The sequence below is a fragment of the Anomaloglossus baeobatrachus genome, chromosome 8 (genome assembly GCF_048569485.1).
Source record: "Anomaloglossus baeobatrachus isolate aAnoBae1 chromosome 8, aAnoBae1.hap1, whole genome shotgun sequence".
In the NCBI taxonomy this organism is placed as follows: Eukaryota; Metazoa; Chordata; class Amphibia; order Anura; family Aromobatidae; genus Anomaloglossus; species Anomaloglossus baeobatrachus.
Window position 1 is genome coordinate 21566523 of NC_134360.1, and position 16918 is coordinate 21583440.

A 16918-nucleotide genomic window follows, 5' to 3' on the forward strand; every position below is an offset into this window, starting at 1 on the left:
ATGTTAAAGGAGTTAACCACTGCGCTGCCATATCAGACTGGAAGCTCCTTTGGAAAATACAGTGTGTCCACCCATATCCTGTCCACCGCCATTAACTTGAGAGCGGCGGCAGCTATAGGCATAGAAGTGGTGTCTAGGTATAGTAAAGTAGCCATGCGCTACGCAATGAAATCACCTATAGCGCCACCTGGTGGAAAACAACGGAGTTAGCATTTTTATCTCGAAAATGGAACAAGAGAGGAAAAAAGTGAATTACAAAGTTTTAGGGCATCATCAATTCAATACGAATCGATATTTTGCATACAGAAATGTTATATGAAACCCATGACTCCCCCAAAACATTGAATGCTGGTCACGCATATGGCACTCATTAGTGGCCCCCGTCAGCTGCAATGCACATCTGGGCTCTGCACAGCATACTGTATCTTGCTGCACGCTGTACAATATGGTAGGTGACACGTTTGCACAAGCATCTGTGATACGTGGTCGTAGGTCCTGCAATGTTGGTGGAGGGGTCGCATACACCTGCTGTTTGATGTGACCTCACAGAAAGAAGTCCAATGGGGTCAGGTCAGGTGAGCGTGGAGGCCACTCCACACAGCCACCATACCCAATGACTTGTAGGAAGGTCTCCATGAGCTATCGCTTCACGTCCGCAGCCTTGTGAGTTTTACACATTCTAATCACAGCATTTCTGTATGCAAGGTGTCGATTCGTATTGAATTGATGATGCCCTACAACTTTGTAATTCACTTTTTTTCCTCTATCTTGTTCCGTTTTCGAGATAAAAATGCTAACTCCGTTGTTTTCCAGGTGGCGCTATAGGTGGTTTCATTACGTAGCAAATGGCTACTTTACTATACCTAGACACCACTTCTATGCCTATAGCTGCCGCCGTTCTCAAGTTAATGGCGGTGGACAGGATGTGGGTGGACACACTGTATAGTGATTCATTTTTGTGTTTCAGAGCAAAAGCTCCTTCAGGATCCTGAAGAAGGTGCTTTTGCTGCGAAACGCGTAGAAATAAATTACTATATTTTCCAAAGAAGTTTCCAGTCTGATACATCATATGGCAACGCGGTGGTTAACCCCTTCACCTCTTACTCCCTTTGAACATGGAAGGAAGCTGTGAGCATAACCTATTTCATTTTTTATCCAGGTTCACCTACAAAGCTGGTTGCAATCCATGCAGTGCTTTTGCATGTAATTTGCATGAAAATGGGCATTGCCAGGCAGTTTGGATAAAGATGAGGTTTAAGTGTCCCCTTTTGAGTGGGGGATATACATTTTTTTTTTTTTTAGGGTTGGATTTTCCATAATGCTAACCATGGGCTAGGGCGCGGCAGACGGGGGTGTATATACAGAAGAACCACATATTTACAAATATTTCCCTATTATTTTGAAAAACCAATATAATATCCTCTTCTGTGGCCGGCAGCTGACATCACTGAGTCTGCCACAAGCGACGCATGACGTCACTGGCAGCTTGTGATTGGCCAGCGGCATGTGTTGTTGTGCAGGGACCCGACTGGTCTCTGCACTGCAATACATTTCACCTAAATGTGCACTCTCAGATGCACATATTGCTGAACTGGGCGCTGGCGGCAGCAGCCACATGTAGTGTAAATGTACGGTGCAAGTCGTTAGTGGCTGTGTGGAGCGGGGTCACTGGGTGCGCTTATCCCATACCCGGCAGGTGATGGCTATGTGTAACAACCAGGACTTGCCTCTAGCATTAGCGATCAAACCTAAATATCTATCATGAAATGGCATGAATAATGATGATATATCATCCCGCAAAAAATAAGCCATATCACCATTGCTGTAAAGATTTAAAATATGAGTTTAGGAAAAAGATGGCAAAATTAAAAAAAAAAAAAAAGAAAAAGAAAAAAAAATTCAACATTTTTCTCACGATTAAAATAATATAATAAAAAACTGGTGATGTTTGTATCTCCACCATTGTACTGATGAGGAGAATCCTGCTGCCAGGTCATTTTTACCACATGGTGTACACAATAAAAACCGTTCCCAAAAAACATTATTGGAATTGTTTTTTTTTTTTCACAATTTCCCTGCACTTGGATTTTTTTTTCCACTTTCCAGTACACTATACGGTAAAATGAGTGATGCTATTCTAAAGTACAACTCATCCTGCAAAAATCAAACCCTCATATGTGTGTGTGGACAGAAGATAAAAAAGTTATGGCTCTCGGAAGAAGGGGAGGAAAAGCAAAAACAAAAAATGGAAAAACGTCGGATGGTGAAGGGGGAGGAAAAACGAAAAATAGAAAATTACTGGAGGGTGAAGGGGAGGAAAAATGGAAAATCGCCGGATGGTGAAGGGGAGGTAAAACGAAAAATGGAAAACTACCGGATAGTGAAGAAATGGAAAAACGAAAAATGGAAAATTACCAGATGGTGAAGGGGAGGTAAAACTAAAAATGGAAATTACCGGATGGTGAAAGGGAGGAAAAATGGAAAATTGCCGGATAGTGAAGGCGAGGACAAAATAAAATTGGAAAATTACCAGATAGTGAAGGAATGGAAAAACGAAAAATGGAAAATTGCTGGCTGGTGAAGGCGAGGAAAAACTAAAAATGGAAAATTTCTGGATGGTGAAGGCGAGGAAAAACTAAAAATGGAAAATTACCAGACGGTGAAAAGAAGGAAAATTAAAAATAGAAAATTACCGGATAGTGAAGGAATGGAAAAATGGAAAATTACCGGGTGGTGAAGGGGAGGAAAAACTAAAAATGGAAAATTACCGGGTGGTGAAGGGGAGGAAAAACTAAAAATGGAAAATTACTGGATGGTGAAGGGGAGGAAAAACTAAAAATGGAAAATCACCGGAGGGTGAAGGGGAGGAAAAACAAGAATGCAAAGCCGGAATTTGGCCGCGTTGCGAAGGGGTTTAATACCCTCTCACCATAGTAAGAGATCCTAGGAATTTAAGTCTGTTCGTTTCGGAGGATATTGACGGGGATCGGTTCTGATCCGAGCCTTTTTTTTTTTTTTTTTTGTTCCATCACACTTGAGTTTTTCTTTATATTGCATTTTACTTTTGCAAAGTGACTTTGTAACTTTAATTATTCCTCGGACTACAGTAGCGATCTGTATGATTTTACCTTGTCACCTGCCGGTGCCGAATGAATTCTCTATCAGCCCCTGATAACATCTCCCGAAGCTGCTAATTGATGAGCTGCGGAGAAGAAAAACATCTACATCAAACCCAGAAACAGACGTCCAATTTCATACCGGAGTTGAGAGACACTGCATTATGTGTACAATTAAATCCCCGGCTCCCTTGTGACCTCTATTAAAGCAGCATTGGCTCCGCCGACCCTTTCCAGACTCTGGAACATAAATTGTGTATGCACCTTGGCTCTCCGTCGTCATTCATTACAGGTTGAATAGCAGCGGCGTTAAATTTCCAATGCCAAGAGCACTTCTGGCGTCTGCTAATCTTAAAGACTCCAGGGTCTCGTCAATACATTTACTTATATTCTCGGTCTTTGATAACTTTTATGAAAAAAATAAATTACTAAAGGGTGAGAAGAAATCCGTAAGTGATGGTAGCTGTGGCCATGGCCAGATACCTGTAGTTGACGTTTTTAATGTTCTCCATCTCCAATAAAAGGATCAAATGTCTCTGAAAGGAAGTCACTGACAAACCAATAAGGTTCAACCTGAAGATCCAAGAAAAGGCTCAAAGTTTTCACTATATTCTATAGTGTTGTAATATGGTTCCTCGAACTTTGCAACCACAGCTACATCTAGATTCTGTATTTACTGAAAATCCCAACAGAAGACGTGAAAACGAACTTAAACCATGGTCCCTCAAGATCAGGCCCCAGTTAATTCAACTTGAGGCTTATAGGAGGGAGTTTTTAAAAAATAACTAAACTTTATTATTGTGTTTTTCAGGTTTGATTAATGATGAACAGGCACTACCATGCTCGGGTGCTCAGTACTGGTAACTAGTGATGAGCGGGCACTACCATGCTCAGGTGCTCTGTACTCGTAACTAGTGTTGAGTGGGCACTACCATACTCAGGTGCTCAGTACTCGTAACTAGTGATGAGCGGGCACTACCATGCTCGGTACTAGTAACTAGTGATGAGCGGGCACTACCGTGCTCGGGTGCTCAGTATTTGTAACTAGTGATGAGCGGGCACTACCATGCTCGGGTCTTGGCAAGACCCGTCGAAGCCCCACCCTTAGGGTCGAAACGGTCGTCGTCATTTTGTGCTGACCATCCTATTTCCCTCCCTGTAACGCCGAAGCATGTATCCTCCAACTGTGAAATAAACCTGAGTGCTACACAGCAAATATCGGTGAGTGCTGGTTCCATTTTCTCTTATTATTGAAGTTTCATCTTCTGATGCTTTTGGAATAAGCACCCCGTCGCTGTAACTCTACATAGTCCTTCCTGGAAGTTTCCACTTGCTATCGCAGAGATCAAAAGCGCCGCGTGCGCCTCCTGTGATCAGCTGTCTATTGTTTGAACTGGTTAGTCCTCAGTGGAAGTAGTGCCCCGCTTATTCCTTTGGTGAATTGCTTATTCAGAGCAGTCGGCTGCTTGGATGGGCGTGACTCGAGTATCCGAATATAATGGAAGTCAAAGGGGAAAATCTTCTAGAAAAATGCTCGAGTTCCCCATTGACTTCCATTATAATTGGGGCTCAAGTTGCGCCCATCCGAGCATCCAATTGCTCGTTCCCAGCATGGTAGTGTTCGCTCATCACTATTGATCTGCCTTTGAAAAGTTGATTTTCTTTTTTTTTGCTGTAAGACTTCATTACATCATTTTACCTCCTTCTCTCCCAAATACCATGCTGCAGGGCTGTTGTAACTGCCTAGTTTAGGCTTCACAACATGTTATCAACTGTTGATCTTTAAGAATCTTTATTCAGAATGAGAGAACAACACTTTTTCTTTGGATTCCCTTCTCCATACTCAGGCAAGGAAAACTCCTAAAACAGATTGAAAATAGCATCTTAAGGAGCATGAGCTAGGCAGCTAAAACTGCTTTATAGGAAGTAGAGAAAGAGACAAAATAAGATATTGAAATATCAATCATTAAATAAAAATGAAAAGTTTAGTTATTCTCATATTACCCATTGGTGGACATCCTGTAAAGGGGGTGTTACGTGCAGCGATATCGCTGGTGAAAGCACCCACCCCTGTCGTTTGTGCGTCACGGGCAAATCGCTGCCCGTGGCGCACAATATCGTTAGGAGCCGTCACACGTACTTACCTGCCTAGCGACATTGCGGTGTCTGGCGAACCGCCTTCTTTCTAAGGAGGCGGTCCATGCGGCGTCACAGCGGTGTCATTAAGCGGCCGCCCAATAGAAGCGGAGAGGCGGAGATGAGCAGGACATAACATCCCGCCCACCCCCTTCCTTCCGCATTGCTGGCGGCCGCAGGTAAGCTATAGTACGTCGCTCCCGAGGTGTCACACGTAGCGATATGTGCTGCCTCGGGAGCGACGAACAACCTGCATACTCAAGAATCAACGATTTTTTTGAAAAGGAACGACGTGTCAACGATGGATGATAAGGTGAGTACTTTCCATCGTTAACTGTCGTTCCTTGCTGTCACACGCAACAACGTCGCTAACGATGCCGGATGTGCGTCACGGAATGCATGACCCCGGCGATATATCGTTAGATCCGTCGTTGCGTGTAACGGGGCCTTTACACTTGACCATTGCGCACTCTGTTAATTTCTGTGGAAGAACCAAAAATTGCCAAGTGAAGGTGAGAAGAGCACAAAACTTTTGTGGGTTAATTATTTTAGAGTGTTCATGTAGTAGATATCATATCTATAGATGTACAAATTACTTTACACCCACAGTTACATAAAGTGATCAACTACTAGGCTTGAGGAAGTTGTGGCATTCTCCAGTCCCTACGCAATAAATTTGGCCTTCCCGATGATGATAGGACAGCCAAGTTGTAAACTGTATAAATATTTAAGCTTCTCTATCACTGCATATACATTTTTAAAGAGCCTGTGACTTGGAAGACCGATAACATGTCTGGAACCTATTTGTAATAGTGATACATCTTGGAGGAACACTGAATTGAAGTAAACCCTGCGATTGTGAGCTCGGCATAACCACGACAAGTCAAGTCTTAACCAAGGAGCTCCTTTACCTAGAAATTGTACAACTCACGATTTAATGAGTAACTAGACTCACAAACGTTTTACTTGTTGGTTGTTTGGAGAAATTATTTTCCTGTTGGATTCGTTTACAACTTGGCGCAATGCATTTTGCCATAGATATCTATCGGCTGGATGCTTGTTTGGCCGACTGCCATCTTTCTCCACTTCCCCTAACACTTGAGTGCTCAGCTTGGCTAAGCTTCAATGAGTTATCTATGGAGGGAGGAGAGAAAGCTGCTGCAGATTCCACTAAACGATCATGTATTTGAACGGTGACTGCCTAATTTTTGTGTCCCCTGACATCACTTGCCAGGGGCGAGACTGAGTCAGCCAGTTCTGCCGAAATGATGGTTGCCTATCTAATATGCATAGGGCATTTAGTCCATTCTTAAGTCATATGGTCGGCACTGGTAACCTTAAATGCAGTGGTCCTTGTGTACTATAGATGTGACATCCCCTATTTCAATGTGGCCCTTAGGTCCCTGTAGATTTTTGTTCTGGATCATAGAGAGTGTGGCCTCCCCTTTAGGATTCCTATTGGCTCTAATTGGAAATATGGACCAGCACACATGTGTAGAGTTCTGATTTTAGCCTCCAAAATCATGTGTGAAAATCTTGCCCCAAAAGGGCTTTCCAAGGGTTGGGGCTTAAATGTCTCAAATTTGGGTATTAAAATATTGGTACAGTAACTATGGACAGGAGTTGCTTTTATGACCTATTTGGTGGCATAACCCCTAAACATAATAAGTGGATCTGGCTAGAGATCATGCTGTCAGCTGCAATATTAGTCCTACTTCACATGGACGCTTAAGAGAAAAGTAGACATTGCAACTTTAGTTCGGGACTAAGGGTGTAACTGTAAGCTGTTGGCCTAGAATATAAAACTGTAACCCTCCTCAATTTATCATATTGCGGTCTTCTGTTTCAGGGTGGTCTTTGGGCCTCCATGGGCACCAAGGATTGGGTACAGCTTCTACTCCGCACCCCCCTAACGGCAATGAAAGTTGGCCCAAAACACTGATTTTGGCAAAACTGTCTTTCCGTCTGCTGTCTGAGCACCTCCCAAGCTGTTCTTTACAGATGATTTTGGGAAGAAAAAAGGATTGAGAAGTTGTAATTTCAACGCGTGAATATTTTGGTCTCAGAATCCAGCTGATTCCAGTGGGGTCTTGCAGCTGCTTTCTACTCTCGTCCTATTGAAAATACACAAAAGCGTAGACAGACCAAGTTCTCATGTGTTTAGCCAGCTTTATGGTCAAGAGTACAGCTGATCGAAGCCGAGGTTTGGTGTTCAGTGTTTGTACCAAACACAGAGTTTACTAAAAAAACAGAGTTCGAGTTTGTCTTTCGCGTGTTCTACGCATGCAAAGCACTTGCGTGAGCGTTGCTGTGCTTAGTTACACTCGGTGCTTAGCCCCGTGCAAAACACTGGCAGTGTTTGATCGGCTCACTTTGGGGGGTAGCGGCATGACTGGAAGGTAGTGTGCACCAAAAAGAAAAAATGGAAAAAGAGCACCCGGAAGTGACCTGTTTATGGCTGGCTGTACGTGGGTGGAGACCCGAACTGCCCAATTAGTGACTTACATGAGGGTTCAGATTAAAGGGAACCTGTCATCAGAAATTTTGCACTAAACCTAAAAGATCCCCCCTCTGCAGCTCCTGGGCTGCATTCTAGAAAGGTTCCTGTTGTTCTTGTGCCCCCTTTCTGACCAAAATAAAGACTTTATAAAGTGGTACCTTTTTGTATTCAGATCTTGATAATGGTACACGGGGGCGGGCTCTCTGGTGGCCATTAGTCTGCCTCCTGTCGCTTTAGGCCGTCCCCCATCACGCAATTTCAAAGAGGTGACTTGTGAGGTAAGCTGGCCAGTGCTTGCGTAGAACGGTGGTGGAGGTGGCGGTGAAAGCGCGAGCACGCGATTATGGGCGGGTTCTTGCTGATGAAAAGCACAGCGCCGCCCATAATCTCACGCGTGCGCAACACGTCACCAGCGGTCACACTGTGCACATTGCACAGTCCCGCGAGAGTGGCACGGCGCATGCGCGAGATTATGGGCAGCGCTGTGCTTTTCATCAGCAAGTACCTGCCCATAATCGCGTGCTCACGCTTTCACCGCCGCCACCACCGTTCTGCGCAAGCGCTGACCAGCTTACCTCACGTCACCTCTTTGAAATTGCGCGATGGGGGGCGGCCTAAATCGACAGGAGGCAGACTAACGGCCACCAGAGAGCCCGCCCCCGTGTACCATTATCAAGATCTGAATACAAAAAGGTACCACTTTACAAAGTCTTTATTTTGGTCAGAAAGGGGGCACATAAACAACAGGAACATTGCTAGAATGCAGCCCAGGAGCTGCAGAGGGGGAATCTTTAGGTTTAGTGCAAAATGTCTGATGACAGGTTCCCTTTAAGTCTGGGTCCCAAGCCGAACTTTTTCAAAAGTCTAGCTGCACCCCTGCCAAACCAAACTTCCACGGGTCTGCTCATCTCTAGTCAAGAGAGCAGAACAGAATAGTTGACAAATTTGGCATCTTTTTTTTCTTTATCCGAGGAGTTTTGCCTTTAAGGCTCCCCAAAAACATTCGACTAATGTCAGCCGAAGATGACCGTATTAAGTCTAATATGCATGGGTGGCCCCATCTCTACCCCAACAGATGATGTTAAGGAAGGTAAGGATCCGGCATATCCAACTTCAGAATGCCAATCCTTTTGAGCCACTATCAGAGATGTTTAGCAGCAGTTCTCTAAAAGCAAGAGCAAAGAGGTGGGCAGCTGCTTGATGAACAATTGTCTACACCATCATTTGGCCAACAGCTATCTAAAGTGTATGGGGGGGTGTATCTGTTACCTTGTGCTGGATAAAGCACTCTATGCAGGAGGGGAAAATGATAACTGAAGGTTGAACTAGATGGACCTAGGTCATTTTTCAACCTATGTAACTATATAACTGCCCTGGGAATGTTTTTGGCTCAGAAGAGAAAAAAATAGCTGTCAATTTCTGAGCTCAAACACCAAGCTCAAGTAGTTGATTTTACTATGCATCTCTGTTTTCATATATATGTACAAGGCATAGAGTTAAATCCCATGTTCCTTCTTGCCCTCACAAAGGCTCCCAAAAACATTCGACTAATGTCAGCTGGACACGACCGTATCAACAGTCTAGTTTGCATATGGGCCTCATATCTACTCCAACAGAGGATAAGGAAGATGAGGATCCGGCATGTCGGACTTCAGAATGACAATCCTTTTGAGCGGTCATCACAGATGTTAAGCAGCAGCTCTCTAAAAACTATAGCGCAGGAACACTCAACAAAGAGTTGGGCAAAACAACTGCTTGACGAACAATCGTCTGCACCATCATTTGGCCAACAGCTATCTAAAGTGTATGGGGGGTGGTGGGAGTTTATCTGTTACCCTCTGCTGGATAAAGCACTTTATGCCGTTCGATTTGGGTGAGGGGGGAAATGACAACTGCCCTGGGCATGTTTTTGGCTCAGAAAAACAATAGTTGTCACTTTCCGAGCTCAAACACCAAGCTCAAGCAGTTGATTCTGTAGCGCCCCTGAGTCACTCGGGGCACTACAAGGAACTGCATCCTCATTGGGATGCAGGATCTACCCCCTGGGACCTGGAGTATCAGTGCTGATACCACCAAAGCACAACCAATATCCTAGTTTTCCACTCCACACCAGGCATAGAGGGTTAACCATATAAGGGGATGTTCGCCTATGGTAGAAATGAGTCCCGGGATTAGCCAACCTGGTGGGAGGGGTCAGTCAGTAGAGAGAAGTGTGGCACACAGAGAGGTGTGCGGACGTGCCTGAGCTGGGTCCGTGCAACGGTGACCCGGGGGCATGGGAGAGAGGTCGCCAGGGCAGGTACAGATAGATACCGCTGGGACCGGAACACGCACGGGGCACATGGCCCTAGATCAGGCACCAGTTTTACATGGCTTGATAATCACCTGCACAGTGAGGACACCTTCATGGGCTTCACCGAACCAAATAATCCAGGGGCATCAGCAGTAAACTAGGATCGGGGTTCGGACACTTACCTCCCCACAGGGTCCGCACTGCCCACCGTACGGAGAAGGAGACTGTACCCCGAAAGGGACAGTCGGGCCCCAAACGCTCCACGCTATGGGGACCCAACCACCAGAGAGTGCCGGGGACAGAGCAACCTGGGTCACTACATTGGCACTGATACTCCATGGGACCTGAACCAGTAATCCAAGGGTCTGAATGAGTAGAGACTGTTCAAGACAACCTGGTGTGGTCTCCGTTATTGCCCCTCACAACTCCCAGGCACGGCCCTACCTACGGAGGGCCTAACATCATTGCTGCAACCACCACCAGCTCTGGGAGTACCCACATTCAGCAGCGGCGGTTCTACACCTTTAACCGCAACCTGCGTGTGGCGAAACGTACACGAACTTTCACCCCTACTGTAAATACCCCCTTTTACAAAAGAAGCCCCAGGGCACAGGACGGGCAACGGCCACCAGAGTGACCTTCCCATTTGCATCCGCCTGGGACCGAGTACCCCCTTCCCTGGGCGCGACAATACTACTATGCATCTCTACTGTTTTCGAATACACATACAAAGCATAGAGTTAAATCCCGCGTTCCCTCTCGCCCTCACTTCCCTCTACAAATATTTACATGCGATTCAGAAGGGTTTGTGTTGTGCATTTTTTATATCCGTTTCGATACTGTGTCGGAGGCATTTGATGTGTGCACTGTTCACCTCTATCCACAACCTGCAGTCTTTATTTATTTTGGAGAAGCTATGCTACAAATCCGTCATTGCTATCGGGTGCAAGTTAAATTGAAGCTCTGATCCCAAGCTACCTCTTATAAATTTGACTTGCTTGACTGCTGGCTCTATCTGCGAGGTAACAGGCTATTTACACTGTACAGCTTTATATTCCGAGCTTCCAGTAATAAAACAAAGCCCTTTTTTTCCCTTTTTTTTTTACCTTTTTTTTTTTTTAACTTTTTGTAGACTAAACCCAAAATGGTTAATTCAAAAGAAAAATCATAAAGGTCAGATAATGTCGACACGTAAGGAGAAGCGTAAATTGGACGCTGCGGCGGTTTTTTAATTCAAGGTTCCCATTTTGATGCATTATGCATTTTTAAGGCTGAATCTCGTAGGCTTCAGGAGCCTTTCACATCACATTAAACGTCTGGCTGAGATTTATTGGTGCAAGCATTTCTGTAATCGCTTCTGTCGTTCATTCCTCATTGAGAGACCATTGAAACCTTTTAGTATTCCTGCACGCGAGTTGGATATTCTTATATGTGAAACTTTCAGCGCAGGGTGATTATTCATTTTAAACTACAATGCTGGATTAGTTCTGGGGAATATTTGGCCGGGGGATGATGTCGCGTCCCGGTGGTTCCTGTTCAGACTTGTGTTTTGCATCATTGAAGGCCTCACTTGGAAATGTTGCATGCCACAGTAACTCCGTACAGAATGTCTCTGTACTAAGGCAACTAGACATGGCTAGCCATTTCTAGCTCCTGCTACTGACTGTGCCGCCTCCGTGCCAGTGTGTCGCCCTGGGCAAGCCAGGGGACACAGGTCACACACCACCACACCCCACATCCCAGGTAGGCACACCTAAGCTGAACCACAAATCCTTGTTGCCTTCCTCCAGAGGCTGATGATTCACACCAGGGGGTGGGCCAGGCGGTTGGCTCCGCCCACCGAGGAGATCACAGCTCTGGAGGCAGGAAGTACCAGGCAGATTAGCCCAGGCAGGGCAAGAGTAAAGTCTAGCTGAGGGCTAGAAAGGAGTAAACAACTAAGTGAAAGTGAAGAAGAAAAGTAGTAAAGGAGGAAAGCAAGAGTGGTGACAGGGAGAGGAAAGCCTGAAGGTCCGGCTGTGTGCAGGGCAAGCCAGCAAGGTCAGCGACGGCGGTGACTGTCTGGAGGGGGACAGTTCGGAAGTTCCTGGAAGGACCCCGTAGGCTGTGTGCCCGGCGGTCTGGAGCAGTGTACAAGGAACAGTCAGCACCAGGGCAGGGGCCTCTCGGACCCCGGCAAGGCTAGGAGTCGCCAAATTTGCCGAATCCGTCAGTGAAGGGGACGCAGATCCCCCAACAACCAAGTCCCGATTGAAGGCAACAGCCCAACCCGTACAACAGAGACACCGCCACCGCCAGGGCACCAGTCTCTGAGGGCCAGCGCCTGCGGGCAAAGTGTAGTGCTCCTCCGGCCCCGCTTGAAGCCGGGGAGCGGGTTACCGGTGGGGACCCATCGCAACCAACAGTGCAAACAGGTGCAAGGAAGAGGGACATCACCGTCACCTACCGGGGAAGCGAAAGCAGCCGTCCGTGGGACCGTCTTACCAGCCGTTTGGTTTACCGTAAAAACTGTGTCTACGTCTCAGGCTGAGTGAGTACCACAGTGCCGCAAGGCACAGCGCTGCCCCCGCGTCCCTGCGCCCACCAGGCCCTGCATCCTACATCTCATCACCGGGCCCCGGGATCACTAACCCCTACCCACGGAGGGGCAACACAACACCTAGCTGCTCTACTTCACCATCCCCGGGATCCCCGTATTGAGCAGCGGTGGTGCTACAAATCATGGGTGGCATCACGGACAATATCCCAACACCCCAAATCCCCCCTTTCACTCACGGGCGAGGAGCGCCGCTCGAGAACCCCCGGGATCCGGCCCACAGCTCGAGCCACCACTGAGCAGCGGCAGCCGCCGGACCCGAGCAGAAGGGGCGAGCGCGGTGTGCTGACACCCTCCTCCCCGCCCGCGACACCAGCAGCCGGGCTGCTCAGATTCGGATCCGCGGTGGCTCGAGGGGACCCGGTGGTCTTGCGGCCACTCAGAAAAAGGGGGGTATTTACAGGGGGATGGAAAGTTTGTGACGCCACCCACGGTGTGTGGTAATGTGGGAGACCACCGCTGCTGTTCGGGAGCTCGGTGGCGATGGTGTAGCAGCAGGATGTTTAACCCCTCCGTGGGTAGGGGGTTTGGGCCACGGGGCCCATTGGGTGTTGGCCTTTGGGGTTGCCGTTGGGTGGAGGAAAAGGGGCTTTTCAGCGTACTCACTCAGTCCTGGAATAATGACACCGGCAGCTTGTAAACCAGAATTCTGAGCATCACTGCAGCCTGGAGGGAGCACGCTGGGATACGTGCCCTTGGTGTTACTGTTAGCCTGTGGCCTTTTCCGAGGCACCTTCTCACTAGTTGGACCCTTAAGCTTAAAACTTTTCGGATTCCGCTCACCCGTATGGCTAACTGAGTGAGCTTGCTCTCAGGGTTCACGCGTATGATTTCTTTGGACTGTATTTAGGAAAGTCCTATCCCATCGGTGCGCTATTACCCAGATTTTGGAACGGGTTAGGGATGAATCTTGAAGTCTTCACCCCTGTCGGGTAAATTACCGGGACGCGTGAAGCTACTTCCCGGCCTAGGATCCACGTACCCCATCGTGCCCTGGCCCCTGCTCGGTGATGGCTCAAGGCCGCCAGCTGCCCTCCTCGGCAGTCCGTGCCCCTTGACGCGATCCCCTGCGACCGGGGTTCCAGCTCCTACCAGGCCCAGACCAACGTCTGCCACCTAGTAAACTCCAGGAGCCCTGCTCCGGACCTCTCGGAGAGTCACTTTCACCTCCTACTCCTTTCACTCCTGTTTCACTTCTCTTATCACTTTCTCACTTCTCCCTATCAACCGCCCATATGGGTGGCCCTATTCTCTTCAGGCCCCCTAATGGTGTGTCTGGTGGGTTCGGTGTAAAGTGTTCCAAGGAATTTGACTCGCTAAGCTGTTAGCAACACCAAAGGACCAGGATCCGTAAGCAAGGAGGAGTGGATACTGTGCAGAAGGGCAGATTGCACAATACCCTGTGATGACCTGATAGGCCAGGGCGTCACACTACATTTTCGGTCATTGATTTTTTTTATTTTTTTTGGTTTCTGCTTTGTTAAAGGGGTTGTGCAGTATTTAAAACAGAATAGAACACTACTGCATTCTGATATGGTTGCCAAGAGTTGGCGAGCGTCTGGGAGTGGACCCAATGGACCGGACTCCCCTGGAGGTAACCTGGAGCTAACCCCTATATAGGGAGACTCAGGAACAGCCCCAGGCGGCCTATTTGCTCAACTGCCCGGACCAGTGGTATCGGCTGTTACGGACAGGAGAGTCTCTGAAGTCCAGTAAGGATGTGCTCAAATATATTGGCACGGAGGTGGTAACTCAGACGTGGCAGTATGGAGTTGGTGACTCAGATGTGACAACAAGGAGGTTGAAACTCTGACATGGCAGCACAAAAGTGGTGGTAGCAGCAGGCTCTAGGAAGAGAAACAGATAAGTGGGTACAGGTAACTGGTAGTAGGTCACGAGACGCAGGACTAGACACAGTAACTGGTACGGGACCTGAGAAGTAGCAAAGCACTATGGATAGGCAACGTTCATCAGGCACATCCCCTTAAGGGGAGAGTGCCTTAAATACCTTAAGAGTGATTGCTGATCTCAAGAGTCACTTTCAGGTAATAGGACGTCGACCCTTTAAGAAAGGGGGCTTGGCAACATGCACACCCTTTGGGCACTTCCAGAAGGCCTGTGTGTGGCCTGGAAGCAGAAGGAGGCTGTCGCAGGAACGGGTTGCATGGGCCCACTGGGCAGGTGAGGAGAACGGCTCTCCCACCAAAGAGCAGGTGCTACACATTCATCCAGAAACTGCACCACTTCTGTCTTTCGTTGTGTGTGGAATTGCAGTTCCGCTGCATTGAAATGAATGGGTAAGATGCAATACTGCACACAACCAGTGGACATGTGTGGCGCTGTTTTTGGAAGTGAAAAGTCATTGATTTAGAACAGTGTTCCTCAACTCCAGTCCTCAAGACCCACCAACAGTGCATGTTTTCAGGATTTCCTTTGCAATGCACAGGTGATGGAATTTATACCTATAGAAGCAAGTGATAAAATTTATCATCTGTGTATTACTAAGGAAATTCTGAAAACATGAATTGTTGGTGGGTCTTGGGGTCTGGAGTTGAGGAACACTGATTTAGAACCTGGGACAAACCATTTAGAACCAGTCCTGTAGAGAAATGTATCATTCCTTGCATAGTTCTCTACGAAATATGGTTTGTTGTTGGAGTGAATAACCTTAAAGACCTCATTCACATTAGATAGGTGATGGTTGCACAGCTCCCAACTCCCACAGGGACTGCTCAGCTTGACCAAGTGCCCTTGTGTCCTCTGAGAGAGCCACTGCCAAGCTCCCCTGGTGGCCGCTTATCACCCAAAGAACAAGAAGTCTGGCCAATGGAAATCCATCAAGTTGGATCCTTCTCTGCACCGACCTCATCTGTTAGGGGTGAGATGGCCGATCCAGTCGATAAAGCTGGCAAAGCCCACCGATAGTCTGTGTATAGGGGCTTTTATTGTCTGGCGAACAGACATTGTCACTTATCTGATGGATAGGTGATATGGCTTATAGATTGGCGGGACTAACTATTGTGACTCCCTACTGGTTATCAGAATTGGAGGTTTTTATCCCCAAAACCCCCCAGTATACCCGCTTGACCTCCGTCCCATTAATTCTCTATGGAACTGCTGAAAAAAAGCTAAGCAGAGGATTAAAGTGTCCCATTCTGTTGACTGGTGAGCAAGTTCGAGCCCCATGAATTTTTGTAATTGCCTTTATAATGGATAGGAGGTATCTTCTCTATCAATAGCCCCTTTAAGGACTGGTTTCTATACACGGTGGATAAGTTGGCTAAACCTGATCATTTTAGGAGGGAATGGCCAACCATCTGATGTGTATGTGACTAGCTGGTCATCTACTGTGTATGGAGGGGCCTCCTGACTCTCCTCCAATGGATGATTTCAGGGAGAGAAGGATCGGACAACTGTTTTCGAATGTTTGGTCATCTTAAGTGCTAATGATGAGCGGGCACTTCCATGCGCGGGTCAAAAAAAAAAAATGGAGTAACACATCCACTAAAATATAACATTTATTGAAAATTATTTAAAATTCACATATATCAAGTAACAGTACAGTGGTCAAAATATAAGGAGAAAAGTTCTAGACATAAATCCCAGTAATAGGGGAAGGAACTCCAAGATGGTCGAACTATATTCAAAGGGTTACAAGCTGACTATAATACAATCAATCTTAGGGTGGGATGAGATAGTGAGTATATGTATCCTATCACCGCTGCGTTAGCCATAATGGATCTACCCACACAGTGGAATATATCAATACTGCAATATCAGCTTACCAATGTTGAATAGAGAAGATCTGAGAGGCAGCCCCGACGCACATTTCGCCTATTGAGGCACAGTCCCTTGAGAAAGCCACTATAGGCGAAACGCACGTCGGGGCTGCTGGGGCTCCCTGGGAGGTCTTCTCTATCCAATATGGGTAAGCTGATATTCCAGTATTGATATATTCCACTGTGTGGGTGTTTTGTATTTTGACCAATGTACTGTTACTTAATATATGTGAATTTTAAATAGTTTTTTTCAATAAATGTTATTTTAATGGATGTGCTACTCAATTTTTTTGGTTTGAATATTGTTGGTTAGGCGTGTATTCACGATGTAATACTGAGGGAGAAACAGTAATAATATTTTGTATTACTTTTTATGTTCCTGACCCAAAAATGAGTGCATAATGAATTTTTTGTTGTTGTTGTTACTACCATACGTGGGTGCTTGGTACTCAAAACTCGTGATGAGCGGAAAATGATGAAAAAAGTGTAGTTTTTTTG

The 16918-nt window shown here is 46.7% G+C and overlaps 1 protein-coding gene across 1 annotated transcript in view; it reads left to right on the plus strand.

Annotated features, from left to right (window-relative positions):
* PTPRG (protein tyrosine phosphatase receptor type G) overlaps positions 1-16918 on the plus strand; it is a 687996-nt gene that overhangs the window by 548392 nt on the left and 122686 nt on the right. The window contains exons 14-16 of the mRNA XM_075321067.1: positions 3409-3565; positions 7319-7434; positions 11178-11248. Coding sequence (XP_075177182.1) covers positions 3409-3565; positions 7319-7434; positions 11178-11248 — 344 coding nt within the window. The remainder of the gene's footprint in view (positions 1-3408; positions 3566-7318; positions 7435-11177; positions 11249-16918) is intronic.